The 13,937-nt window shown below is 50.6% G+C and overlaps 1 protein-coding gene across 1 annotated transcript in view; it reads right to left on the reverse strand.

Annotated features, from left to right (window-relative positions):
* Nucleotides 1–2,460: 2,460 nt before the first annotated feature.
* LOC133450364 (DNA-binding protein Ikaros-like) overlaps nucleotides 2,461–13,937 on the reverse strand; it is a 25,986-nt gene continuing 14,509 nt past the window's right edge. Inside the window, exons 4-8 of the mRNA XM_061728931.1 lie at nucleotides 13,382–13,831; nucleotides 9,841–10,008; nucleotides 9,622–9,738; nucleotides 7,307–7,417; nucleotides 2,461–3,699 (exon numbers count right to left, since the gene is read on the reverse strand). Of these exons, the coding sequence (XP_061584915.1) occupies nucleotides 3,071–3,699; nucleotides 7,307–7,417; nucleotides 9,622–9,738; nucleotides 9,841–10,008; nucleotides 13,382–13,831 (1,475 nt within the window). The 3' untranslated portion in view covers nucleotides 2,461–3,070. The remainder of the gene's footprint in view (nucleotides 3,700–7,306; nucleotides 7,418–9,621; nucleotides 9,739–9,840; nucleotides 10,009–13,381; nucleotides 13,832–13,937) is intronic.

Genomic DNA, 13,937 nt, shown 5'->3' on the forward strand with positions numbered 1-13,937 from the left:
GAAAAAAGGAAAAAAAAAGAAGAAAAAAAGGAAAAAAAAGGTCAAACATTTTTGAAAAAGTTCCAGGAGCCACTAGGGCGGCGCTAAAGAGCTGCATGTGGCTCTAGAACAGCGTGTGCCGATCCATGCTCTAGCTGGTGTTGGTAAATCTCTAGGTAGTGTAAACTCTAGTGTGTTAGAGTCAGTAGTCATAGTTGCAGCTATAGAACAAGACTATAATAGTTAGTCTCAAATATAGCTTGGTGGTAGATATGCTGCTATAGGCCTATGCTGCAGGGGGGACCGACATGATCCGCTGGGCAGTGCCTCTCACCCTTCTTCTCCTCTCCTCTTCCCTTCCTCTCTTCTCCATGTCCATTTTTATTTATTATAAATATCTCATAACTATCGTTTTTGTCCATCGTTCCTGTAGTTTCTTGTGCCGGCCCCCCTTTTTTCTCTTTTGTGCATGTTTGCAGGCCGGAGCCTCGGGAGCTGCGTGCTGGCCTGCGGTCCCGGCCCCCCCCCATCCCCGGTCATCCCGCTGCTGCTTCCACCTGCCTGCGGTTGAATTGAATTGAATTGAATTGAATTGAATTGAATAGAATTGAATTGAATTGAATTGAATTGAATAGACCTGGACTACCCCGTAGACCTCGTGGGTTCTCTCTGAGCCGGCGTGGTGACGGTGCACAGCGGCGTTTGCAGTTCTTTACGTGACCAACTCTTAGAGAAACTTCGTCCAAACACTCTGAAGTTTCTCAGTATGCAGAAGGAAACTCTTGACACCTCATTGGTGACGAAACGTCGCCCTTTTCAGGACAAACCCCAGAAAATACCCAGAAACTCTAAGCTCATCCTCTTTTTTATTTCCTCCTCTGGCCGGACGTGTCGTTCTCACCCCTCGCCGTCCGTCTCACTCGATCGAACCTCGTCTCCGAGAGACGCAGGTCTTTGCAGAACTGCGAGGCGTTGCTGGTCTGTGGGAGGCGCGATATATTCTGGAGGGAAACCGAGACGCGGCGTCCTTTGAAGCCGTCGCTGCACCTCTCTGGAAACCACAGCCTAAAAAAAGAGACACGTGACCCTCCAGATAATCGCAGTTTTTCTGAGCTGCACGTGACGGAGGGAGGAAGGTCTCGTTTCTTTGCAGAGATAAAAACAGCAGACGTGGACTTGTTGGCTTGGTGTCTTCAACGCTTTTATTCCACCGAAAAATTATCATAAGTCACAGCAAATATAAAGTTTACATACAAATTTGCAACATGAGAGAACAAACCTTAAGTAACACGTGAGGGGGTTCTGGGAACTCTTCCATTAAAGTAGGGAGAACCACAACCGAAACACCTGGAACCGGTTTACTGGACACCTGACGGACTGAACCTCCTGTTCAGTTTCTGAACCTTCATGGACAACTTCGGTCCAGGTCTCAGTGTCCTTTCAGAGAGACATGGATTACGTGTCCATGCAGTCAAAATTGAGGTTAAGGTCAATATTCCGGTTACTGAAACATTGGGAATAATGCGTTGTGGGAACCGCAGAGATCCATCACTGCTGGACGGGCGTCGTTTTAATTGTTATTGTGTAAAACAGTTGAATGAAATACTGGAAGCAGTCTGATGTGTTTAGGCCTGGAGTAACAATGGATGGCATTAAGGCATCAAGGTAGGACAGTTCAGTTATTTCAGAGATAGTTCTAGGTTCTGGGTGTTTTATATCCAAATCTTGGACAAATGACGACATTTTCAAAAAAAACAAGGAAAGAGGCGGCTTTATGACGGAAGTAGCTGCAGGTCCAAACACCAAAATGCTCCCCAGAGAGTCCTTTCAGATGGGGAGATCGCCATGGAGACGGCCGTAGAGATCGCCATGGAGATCACCATGGAGACGACCGTAGAGATCGCCATGGAGACGACCGTAGAGATCACCATGGAGATCACCATGGAGACGACCGTAGAGATCGCCATGGAGACGACCGTAGAGATCGCCATGGAGACGACCGTAGAGATCGCCATGGAGACGACCGTAGAGATCACCATGGAGACGACCGTAGAGATCACCATGGAGACAGTCATTGAGATCACCATGGAGACGACCGTAGAGATCGCCATGGAGACGACCGTAGAGATCACTATGGAGACGACCGTAGAGATCGCCATGGAGACGACCGTAGAGATCGCCATGGAGACGACCGTAGAGATCGCCATGGAGACGACCGTAGAGATCACCATGGAGACGACCGTAGAGATCACCATGGAGACGACCGTAGAGATCGCCATGGAGACGACCGTAGAGATCACCATGGAGACGACCGTAGAGATCACCATGGAGACAGTCATTGAGATCACCATGGAGACGACCGTAGAGATCGCCATGGAGACGACCGTAGAGATCACTATGGAGATCGCCATGGAGACGACCATGGAGATCGCCATGGAGACGACTGTAGAGATCACCATGGAGACGACCGTAGAGATCACCATGGAGACGATCGTAGAGATCACCATGGAGACGACCGTAGAGATCGCCATGGAGACGACCGTGAATATCACTATGGAGACGACCGTAGAGATCACCATAGATATCACTTAGGGCTGTGTGATTAATCGATTTTAAATCTAAATCGGATTTATTAATCACAATCGATGTTAAAAAAAGGAAAATCGGAAAATCGGTTTTCCTTTTTTGTAGCTGGCTGCATGCGTCTAGTCATCTTTGTTTGGTCAAGAAAATTGTAAATGTTGTCACTTTACTAAACTCAAGGAGGATTTACAGGATCTTTCAGTTGCACTTCATTCCCAATAGGGAAATTTGTTTGCTATTTTTCTTTAAAAATAAAGATAAAATATTTGAAACAATTTATTCCATTGTCTTTTGTAGTTTTACCAAAAAAATCGAAATCGAAATCGAAAATCGGGTTTTCAGAGAAAAAAATCTGGATTTTATTTTTGTCCAAAATCGCCCTGCCCTAATATCACCATGGAGACGACCATGGATATCACCACAGTCCTATAACGTCTCTCTCACACACACACACACACACTCGGCCTCCTCGCCAGCGGCGTCTTGGACGCGTCCGTCCGTCCGTCGGCTACTTCAGGTCCAGGCGGTGCTCACCGCGCGCTATGTGTGAGCTGAACTCGTAGCGGTCGCGGCTGCGGTGGCCGCACACGTTGCACTCCAGCGGGTCGCGGAAGCCGTGGCAGCCCATGTGGATGGTGAACATGACGTAGTCCAGGAAGACCACCCTGCAGTGGCCGCAGGGGTACACGGCGCCGGGCGGCGCCCCGCCGTCCCCGTCGGCCCGCAGCACCCGCAGCGCGTCCACGGGCGACAGCGCCAGCGGCGGGGCGTGCGGGTGGGGGCCCCCGTTCCCCAGCAGGTGGCCCAAGCTGAAGGCCAGGGGCCCCTGGGGGCCGTGGGGGCCGTGGGGGCCGTGGGGGCCGTCGGCCAGGAACGGGTCCACGCCGGGCGGGAGGCCCAGCAGCGGCAGGCCCAGCTTGTGGCCGTTGGTGAGGCTCATGCCGCCCACGTCGGCGCGGTTCAGCGGGACGGAGTAGGGCCGCTTGGCGGGCGGCGGGTCGAGGTCCTGGCGGGGGAGCACCGGCGGGTGATGCTGGTGGGCGTCGGGCCCTGACGAGCCCCCCAGCAGGTCCTTCCCGTCCGAGCGCGGGACCAGGTCCCTGTTGAAGCTCAGGTCCAGGCAGACGTCGCTGTCGCCTGGAGGGAGTCAGAGAGAAACGCTCAGAACCCAACGAGAGGAGGTCAAGAAACAGCAGCGGCGGCGGCAGTGGCAGCAGCGGCGATAGCGGTGGCGGCGGCGGCGATAGCAGTGGCGGCGGCGGCGATAGCGGTGGCGGCGGCGGCAGCGGTGGCGATAGCGGTGGCGGCGGCGCTAGCGGCGGCGGCAGCGGTGGCGAGCGCGTCGAACAAGAGTCAGCGAGTTCGCTTTAAAGCACAAAGCTGTAAAAACGAAGAAACCATGATCGTACCGGAGCTGACGACCCGGCAGCTACAGCGTCACCATGGTGATAGTCGGCAAAAATGAAACTAAAGACACTCATGTGGGGGGTTCTCAGGACCTCACCAAGACGGCGCTTCATCAGGTGCAGCTACTCGTCACCAATGAACCGATCGTCATCATTGATAAACTGATCATTAGCAGGTGTACAAACCTTTAGAAATCTTGTTTTCAATAATGGCTCTTTGATGCTCCTGCATGAGTCATCACACAAGCCCCCGCTAGGATAGTGTGGGCACTGCATTGTGGGTAATGTAGTGTGAAGTCGTCGTCTCCAGTATTTTAAATGTGTGCGCCGCCCGCTGGTGAAATGTATTATGTATATGTAATGTAAATGTAATGCTCTAAGAAAGCTCTTCTGCCTGTTTTCGAGATAGAGATGAAAATGTCAAAATGCTGTATTAAAGGAAGGCTAAAACTTTTATTCCTTGTCCCCCACTGGATTTATTCTCTAAAATGTTACTGTTTATTGTCCCCCCCAACTATGAAACGGGATTTTTCGCCCCTGGACGCTATACAAATAAAATTGAATTTAATTGAATTGGGCCGGACGGGCCGCTAGCGGCGGCGCCCCAGAACCTGCAGCACGTGCAGCTGCTAGCGGACGCAGAGGAAGCAGATGGAGCTCTGGTGCAGCTGTGGCGGCGCGAGTATCGACAGAGAGACACCTGCTCACGTTCCTCGCCTCCCGCCTGCTCTCTCTCTCTCTCTCTCTCCATCTCTCTCTCCATCTCTCTCTCTCTCTCTCTCTCTCTCCATCTCTCTCTCTCATCTCTCTCTCTCTCTCTCTCCATCTCTCTCTCTCATCTCTCTCTCTCTCTCTCTCTGCGGTCGCAGGCGCTCCTACTTCTCTTTTCCCCTGCGGTTGTCATAATGAAAGATCTCACTTCATTTGTCAAGTTGATCGACGTCGGAGGTTTTTTTTCGTGTGTGTGTGTGTGTGTGTGTGTGTGTGTGTGTGTGTGTGTGTGTGTGTGTGTGTGTGTGTGTGTGTGTGTGTGTGTGTGTGTGTGTGTGTGTGTGTGAGCAGATCAAGGCGTCATTGTGAAACTACAACCAGAGGTCGAGCCAGAAAGGTGCGATTGAGAACTCGTCACCAGCGTTGGGGAATCGGGTGCCGAATCAGCCGTTTTTACTGAAACCGTCGCCGCTGATCGGTCCACGTGCACGCTCGTGCACGCTCGTGCACGCTCATGCACGCTCATGCACGCTCATGCACGCTCATGCACGCTCATGCACGCTCATGCACGCTCATGCACGCTCATGCGGTTTCACATGCGTCAAATGACCTCCATCTTTGACTTGAGTAAGCATGCACGGTTACCTTTACCCACCGGTGACAACTCAGGGTGCAGGTGGCTGCAAGAGGCTGCAGGTGGTTGCAGGTGCGTTACAAATGGCTGCAGGTGACTACAGGTGGCTGCGGGTGCGTTACAAATGGCTGCAGGTGGCCGTAGGTGTGTTGCAGGTGGTTGCAGGTGCGTTGCAGGTGGTTGCAGGTGCGTTACAGGTGGCTGCAGGTGCGTTACAGGTGGTTGCAGTGCGTTGCAGGTGGTTGCAGGTGGCTGCAGGTGCGTTACAGGTGGCTGCAGGTGGCTGCAGGTGCGTTGCAGGTGGCTGCAGGTGGCTGCAGGTATGTTACAGGTGGCTGCAGGTGGCTGCAGGTGCGTTACAGGTGCTGCAGGTGCGTTGCAGGTGCGTTGCAGGTGGCTGCAGGTGCGTTACAGGTGGCTGCAGGTGCGTTACAGGTGGCTGCAGGTGCGTTACAGGTGGCTGCAGGTGGCTGCAGGTGCGTTACAGGTGGCTGCAGGTGTGTTGCAGGTGGCTGCAGGTGGCTGCAGGTGCGTTGCAGGTGGCTACAGGTGGCTGCAGGTGCGTTGCAGGTGGCTACAGGTGGCTGCAGGTGCGTTGCAGGTGTATTACAGGTGGCTGCAGGTGCGTTGCAGGTGTATTACAGGTGGCTGCAGGTGCGTTGCAGGTGTATTACAGGTGGCTGCAGGTGCGTTGCAGGTGACTGCAGGTGCGCTGCAGGTGCACTGCCCTCAGTTCCTGCCTGACAAGAGACAGACGCCGGCAAACATAAACACAGACAGACGAGAAGCCGGACAAACAGCTGGACGACCACAGCTGGCAAAATCAGAAATCAGCACCTGTGTGCAGAAATAAAACCTCTGAATGCATAAATAACACGTGTAAAGTCTTCGTTTTTTCCTTTTGTTTTTTTTTGTAAGAACATTAAAGTGCTCGGATGAATAATTATAGAAAAACTTTTTATTCTGTCATTCTTCGATTACTAAAAATGAAGGAAAAAGAAAATATTATGATTGAAGAGAGGAAGCTGCAGCCGGGTGTGCAGACCTCAATGGCAGATGTTTTGGCAGCTAATCAGCTGGCTGTAAACATAATGTCAAAAGGGCTAAACATCAGCAATGCTCTTAGAGAAGCTTGTTGCTGCAGCACGCAGCTAAAGCGAGGCTACAACCGGGTCACGCGTCAGGAAATTATCCCAAACGCCGCATCAGAAGGACCAATGCCTTTTTCCCCCTAAACGTGCCCCAAAAGTCACCAAATTTTGCACCAAGCTAGGCCTGGTGAAAAATGTGATATTTAATGGTTTGCATTAATGGGCGTGGCCTAACGGCTCAACAGCGCCCCCTAGAAAACTTTGTGCCTCAAGCCCCACAATACGGTTTGACGTACGTGCACGAAAATCGGTACACACCTGTATCATGTCACAACTTAAAGAAAAGTCTCTTGGCGCCATGGCCGAAACCCAACAGGAAGTTGGTGAGGGCCCGTTCATCGCTGCTTGCAGCTTTAATTATTATTATTATTATTATTATACAGGACTGTCTCAGAAAATTTGAATATTGTGATAAAGTTCTTTATTTTCTGTAATGCAATTAAAGCTTAAGCAAACTCAAATATCCTATCTCAAAAAATTAGAATATTCTGAGAATCTTAATCTTAAACTGTAAACCATAATCAGCAATATTAAAATAATAAAAGGATTGCAATATTTCAGTTGATTTGTAATGAATCCAGAATGTGTGACATTTTTGTTTTTTTAATTGCATTACAGAAATTAAAGAACTTTATCACAATATTCTAATTTTCCGACACAGTCCTGTAAATGCGCTCATGTGTAGATTTTCCTCTTTTTGGCAGCTTTGGTCCTCCGTAAATCCCAAAACAGGAGTCTTGGGTTTTCAAAATAAAAGCTCGGCAATAAGCAACATTTAAAAACAGCAGCGTGAAGGTGAAAACGCAGATGCAGCTTTTACGCAGAGCAGCCGGCGGCCTCACCGGTGAACTTCTGCGGCATGGTGCTCTTCCGCTTGGCCACGTTGCTGGCGAGCCGGTCCAGCAGCAGCGCTCGCTCGGGGCCCACGGGGGGCCGGGCGGCGTGGACGTCCTCTGTGGGACAGAGAGACAGGGACAGGACAGGACAGGAAGTCAGGCATCAAACGCTACAGCGGCCACTTCCTGGCTCGTTCTCTTCTTCACCTCATGGGTGCAGGAGACCACAGGATGAGGATGTGCTTCCTCGCTCTACGCCGCCGGCAGCGCTGGCTTACGACACGCGGTGACCACAGAGAGGAGCGCGGTCGCGTGTTGCAACCCTGCAACTGTCCTGGTAGTTTATAAAAGCTCTGAGATGGAGGGGGCTCAAACGCTGGCCCTGATCGGCTTCCTCTCTGCTGACGTGATAAACCTGGTCCTGCAGCCCGAGTCTGCAGACCGCAGCAGCCGTAACCTGGTTACCGTCGACCCGAAACACGCCAGGAAGCACCTGCAGGTCCTCTAGTAGAGGACGACCAGGGTCCAGTCTGGACTCTAGTATTGGACTCTACCGACCACCAGGATCCAGACTGGATCTGCGGTTCTTCTAGTAGAGGACTCTAATAATAATGAATTTAACTTGTAACGCACTTTACATTCAATGAATCTCAAAGTGCTACACTTAGACCATTATCCTTCTCACCCTTCTTCTCCTCTCCTCTTCCCTTCCTCTCTTCTCCATTTCCATTTTTATTTATTATAAATATCTCATAGCTATCATTTTTGTCCACCGTTCCTGTAGTTTCTTGTGCCGGCCCCCCTTTTTTCTCTTTTGTGCATGTTTGCAGGCCGGAGCCTCGGGAGCTGCGTTCTGGCCTCTGCGTTCCCGGTCCCCCCCATCCCCGGTCATCCCATTGCTGCTTCCACCTGCCACCAGTCTGGCCCTCGGCAGGAGGGTCCCCCCTTATGATCCTGGTCCTGGTCCAGGTTTCTTCCTCCTAAAGGGGAGTTTTTCTTGCCACTGTTTGGGTTAAGGTTTTTCTCCCACTAGGGGAGTTTTTACCTGCCATTGTTTATGTAATAATTGCTCGGGGGTTTATGTTCATGTTTATGTTCATGTTCTGGTTCTGGAAAGGGCAAACAAAATCCTGGCGGATCCCAGCCATCCTGACCGTGGAACGTTCCCCCTCCTGCCCTGAAGGTTTCTGAGCGACAGGTGCAGAACAAACAGGCTCCATGAGAGCCCCACTCCATAAGACTTTTAAATAAACAGAACCCCTGGGGCACGGTGGCGCAGCTGGTAGTGCAGCCGTCTCACAGCAAGAAGGTCCTGGGTTTGATTCCCGCCGGGGGACGCTGTGGGCGCTGAAGTGCGTGTTAGTTCCCCCATGACTTCAGGATCTTTCTGTGTGGAGTTTGCATGTTCTCCCCGTGTTCCCTTGGGTAGCTAATGGGAGCTACCCTCACAAAAACATGCAACAGTCCTGGGCTCTACTGCCCCCTCTGGCCAACCGGGGAACAGATGGGGTGGGGAGGATCCGGCCGGAATAACGTGATCCTTCCACGAGCTACGTCCGGCCGGAGAAGCTCCACCCTGTCTGGTGAAAAGATGCTGCTGCTCCTCAGGTTAAGGAGGAGACCTGCAAAATGAAACTTAAGTTTTCTTGCTATGAACGACTGTGAACCATAAAGAATTTGCATTCTGCTCTGCTGTGATGTCACTGGTTGTGGTTGTTGTTGCTGATGTGGTCGTGGATGTTGCCCGTTTTGTGTATTGTGTGTTGCTGCTATGGACAGGCCGACTGTATAAATGAATTGCCCTTTGGGATTAATAAAGTACTCTGATTCTGAGCTCAGTGCAGGGTTGGTAGAGGATGGCAACACCCAGGACTGACTTAGGTAGGAGCACTGGGTGATAAAATGGGAAAAAAAAAATTAAATACAATAAAAATAAACAGAACCCGTTCCCTGTCTACCCTCGACAACGACTGCTTACAGTTCTGCAAGCAGCGTTTTAGTTTTTAGCCTAGTGTCCTTATCTTTTAGTATTTAGAGTTTTTATTGAGTTTATTTGAGCCAGTGGCAACGAAATTTCGTCCCACTTTTACTTGGTCTTTTGGTACGACAATAAAGTGAATCTTGAACCTTGAACCTTGAACCTTGAACCAGGGTCTGGACTGGACCTGTGGTTCCTCTACTGATGGCAGCTGGTCTGTTCTGTAGCTACTTGGTGTTGTGAGTCTGCTTGTGGGCCAGTCCGGAAGCTCGGTCAGTACCAGGAAGCCCGGTGGGCTTGTCCCGGGGGGCTCGTCCGGGACTCGGCGGCTCGGCGGGCTCACCTCTCTCGGCCGGGGCTCTGCTCGGCGCGAACACGTGGCAGCGCTCGCGGTGCTCCTCCAGGGAACTCCGCTGCTTGTAGCTGCGGCTGCAGTTGTTGCATTTGAACGGCTTCTCCACTGCAGGCGAGAGAGACGACAACGTCAGCGAAGCTGCCACCGTGAAAACAGGAAACACATGCGAGGCGTGAGAGCGTGTGAGCGTGTGAGCGTGTGCGGTACCGGAGTGGGTGCGCAGGTGCCCGCTCAGGGCGTCGCGGCGCCGGCAGGCGTAGCTGCACATGGGGCACTTGAAGGGCTTCTCCCCCGAGTGCAGCTTGATGTGGCGCAGCAGGTTTCCCTTCTGGGTGAACGAGGCGCCGCACTGAGAGCAGTGGAAGGGCCTCTCTCCTGCCGGGGAACACAGAAACACAGTCACACTCCGGCAGCGGCGGCAGGATTCAAACCATCAGCTAAGGTGACCTCGGTCCTCGATAGGGCTGCAACTAACGACTATTTTAATAGTCGACTAGTCACCGACTATTGAAACGATTAGTCGACTAATCGGATAATTAGTAATTTTTTCTTAAATTTAGTATGTCGCTTTAATTATGTGGCAAATGATAATAAACACGAAAAATACAGGACTGTCTCAGAAAATTTGAATATTGTGATAAAGTATTTTATTTTCTGTAATGCAAAAAGGTCATACATTCTGGATTCATTACAAATCAACTGAAATATTGCAAGCCTTTTATTATTTTAATATTGCTGATCATGGTTTACAGCTTAAGAAAACTCAAATATCCTATCTCAAAAAATTAGAATATTCTGGGAATCTTAAACTGTAAGCCATAATCAGCAATATTAAAATAATAAAAGGCTTGCAATATTTCAGTTGATTTGTAATGAATCCAGAATGTATGACATTTTTTTAATTGCATTACAGAAAATAAAGAACTTTATCACAATATTCTAATTTTCTGACACAGTCCTGTAGATATTTTATTCAACTTTGCCCCTGTTCATACAAAAAGTTAATAAAATGTCCTATTTAAAACCAAGGACGGGCACAGTGATCAGTCAGACATAAATCCATGAATAAATAAACCTCTGTCCATTATTCTTCATTTTTTAAGAACAGGCAAATGTGTTATATAAAAAATAAGATAAAATGTCTCATATTGTTTCTCTATCAAGTGGGTAAATCGGTTCTGGATGGCAGGACGTTCTGTGGGTTGAACTGGTGTATCATTTGTTGAAACTCGTCACCCAGACCCAACGTGCTTTCTCTTCAAATGCTTGTGCATTACCAACGTGCTCCCGTGATAAGCAAGGTCTGCTTTGCAAACCTTGCAAGTCATCTTTTTATTTACCGTATCGAGGCTAAAAGGCTCCAAAACTTTATAAGTTTTGTTACATGCAGCTGCTACAGGACGGGACGCCGTCATTATTGTTTACCCGCTACCGCTCGGCAGAGACGCTATCGCGCATGCGCGACTCTCTGCAGAGAACGTATTGAAGTGAGACGCCTCACTCCGTTGGAGAAACACGTCTGGCGACAATTGTCGACAATGGAATTCATTGTCGACAATTTTTATTATTGATTTTTGTCGACAACGTCGACGAATCGTTGCAGCCCTAGTCCTCGACAGCTGCTGCCGCGCTACAGCTATGCTGCATCAGCAGCGATGAGGTCACCTGACAGAGCTGGAGGGAGCTGAGGGGGGTCTGGAAGACCTGCACCTGACTGGGACCTGCTACCGCTAGTTAGTGTTTATTATACCACGGTCTGTGTGAATACTCGATTCTGATTGGCTGGCAGGTGGAGGTTATCACTTATAACCGACACCTAGAAACCAACTTTGGTCAAATTACCTGATAACTTTAATATCATTACTGGATCAACTGCCAGGTGGTAACCACGGCAACGGAGATTCAGAGAGGAAGAGCCGGCTACCGCAGGACGGACACATGAGTGATTTTGTCATTTATTTTAATTTATTTGGTGAATTTAACAATTTTGATGACTGGTATGCAGAAGAGGAGAGAAAAGAAACTATCCAAGCGGAGCTGAGCGGACTAGAATATCTCCCGTTGCTGAGGAAACTGAGTTATGGCTTGTTAAAAGACTTTGTAATTTACCAGGTTCCAACGGCTGCAGACGAGAGATTAAATAGTCGTTCAGCTGTGGCTTGTTATAAAACTAAAGATTTCAACTGAAAACACATTAAAGCATGAATAACTGATTTAATATTTATGTTTTTTGGTAAGTGACCGTGGTATAAGCGGATAATGCCCTTCCAGGTGACATTAACATAAATATATGGACTTCACGGAGGCAAACCGGTTCACGCCCATATATTTATGCTAATGAACGCCTCGTCTAGCATTACACCTTACGTAAAGCTACCCCCTCCCCCCCTTCTCCTCTGTGCACGTCTGCAGGCCAGAGCTTCAGGAGCTGCATGCTGACCTGCAGTCCCCCCCTCTGATCATCCCACTGCTGCTTCCACCTGCCTGTGTGGATGTCTGCTAGATGCTAGCTGACATCCAACTGCAGGTCTGGATCTGGACCCTAGTGGTCTGTAGAGGACCTGCAGGTCTGGATCTGGACCCTAGTGGTCTGTAGAGGACCTGGGCCATCTTCGTTCTTCCACCTCGTCATCCAGGAAACATAAAGCAGGTTTGCGTCTCGGTGAGTCGTCACCGTCGTGCTTGTTGTCGTTGGCAACGCCGCTTCTCTGTGTTTCTGGTTCCTGATACATCAGTGACTTGCAGAAAAGACTAAATCCGTCACCATCTTTAAAAGGGAGAACCACTTTGATTGTCAGGAAGCTAAAAACTGCAGCGTCACGACTCAGACTGCTGCTCGGCGCTGAAAAACCTTGAGCTTCCAGCTGGAGATCCAAACGACAAACGGTGTCCGACTTTTCCATAAACTGGAAGCTGAGACGTTGATATGTCCGAAACAATCGTACACAAGTAGAAGCAGGACGCCAGAACAAGACTTGATAAAGATCCGGGATAACAGAGGATCCAGGTCCTCCGGAGTAAGGGAGCTTCCACACCTGTCCCGTTGGGAGCAGTTGTTCCGAAACATCGTTTGCAGTGAGAACATAATCGACACAACTCTGTTGATTGTGTGCTACCGTGGCGAAAGGAGAAGAGTCGGCGCAGAGAACCCACCACCTTCTATCCTATTGGACACAACTTTCTCTCTTATCCCTCCTCTCCTATTGGACGTGCCGAGATGTTCACACAGCGCAGCACGGTGAAATTAAAACATGTTCAATTCTGGCAGGCAGGCGCAGCGCAAATGCCGCGGCAGGCGCCGCTGAGCTCGGCGGCAGAGCGATCCGCTCTTGCGCCACGGTAGCACATACATGAATGGGAATCCCGGCGGCGGTCTGCACTTTGCGCCCTCTCTGTGAAAGGGGTTATAACCATTGTTGTTTTTCCCGGGGTACGGAAGAGGAAACTCCTTCCACGTTAATTTCTGACCAATGAGAGAACAGTTGATTCACGCATGGCATTTGTTAGCAGCTTTGAACCGCTGCAGACGGTTGTGAACACAAACTCCACAATCGAGAAATGAAACAACTGTATCGATTTAGCCCCTGAATCGGAACAAAACAAACGGGCCACAGGTCTGAAAGCAGCCTAAAACACGCAGGAGCTCCAAAACCTGGCCCCGTTCCGGATCCCCGGTTCCTCTACCGACCAATAGGGTCGCGTTTTCAGTGATGTCATCAGCTGCAAGTGGCGTGTGGGCGGAGCTTACCCGTGTGGCTGCGCTTGTGCACCAGCAGGACGTTGATGCTGATGCAGGACAGGCCGCAGATGTCGCAGCTGAGCTTCCCCCCCGCCGCTGGGACCCGTCCGGCGCCGCCGGGCCCCTGGACCTGGTCTTGGTCTTGGTCCTGGTCCTGGTCCTGGTCCTGGTTCTGGTCCTGGACCTGGTCCTCTCCCACCGCCGCCGCGTCGTGGTCGTAGCGGCTGTACTCCGCCGTGGAAAGGTCCTGCGGCTCCGCCGGGGCTTCATCGTCCCCCTCCACGTCCCGGTCCTCGTCCTCGTCGAAACCGTCCTCGCTGACGCCCTCCTCCTTCAGGAGGACGTCCTGGTCGTGGTCCTGGTCCTGATCCTCCTGCAGATACGGCTGGTGGTCCTCGCGGCCCTCGGGGCCCCCCGTCTCCTCGGCCTCCGGGTCCTCGGCCTCCGTCTTTATCGGCCCTGGGTGACGGAAACAACACAAACAACGTTTGTTTTTGTTTTTCTTTACTTACATTTTATTCAATCTATTAAGTTGGAAATCTGCAACAAAAACCACAAGCGAAAC

Source organism: Cololabis saira, chromosome 1 (assembly GCF_033807715.1).
Source record: "Cololabis saira isolate AMF1-May2022 chromosome 1, fColSai1.1, whole genome shotgun sequence".
NCBI lineage: Eukaryota > Metazoa > Chordata > Actinopteri > Beloniformes > Belonidae > Cololabis > Cololabis saira.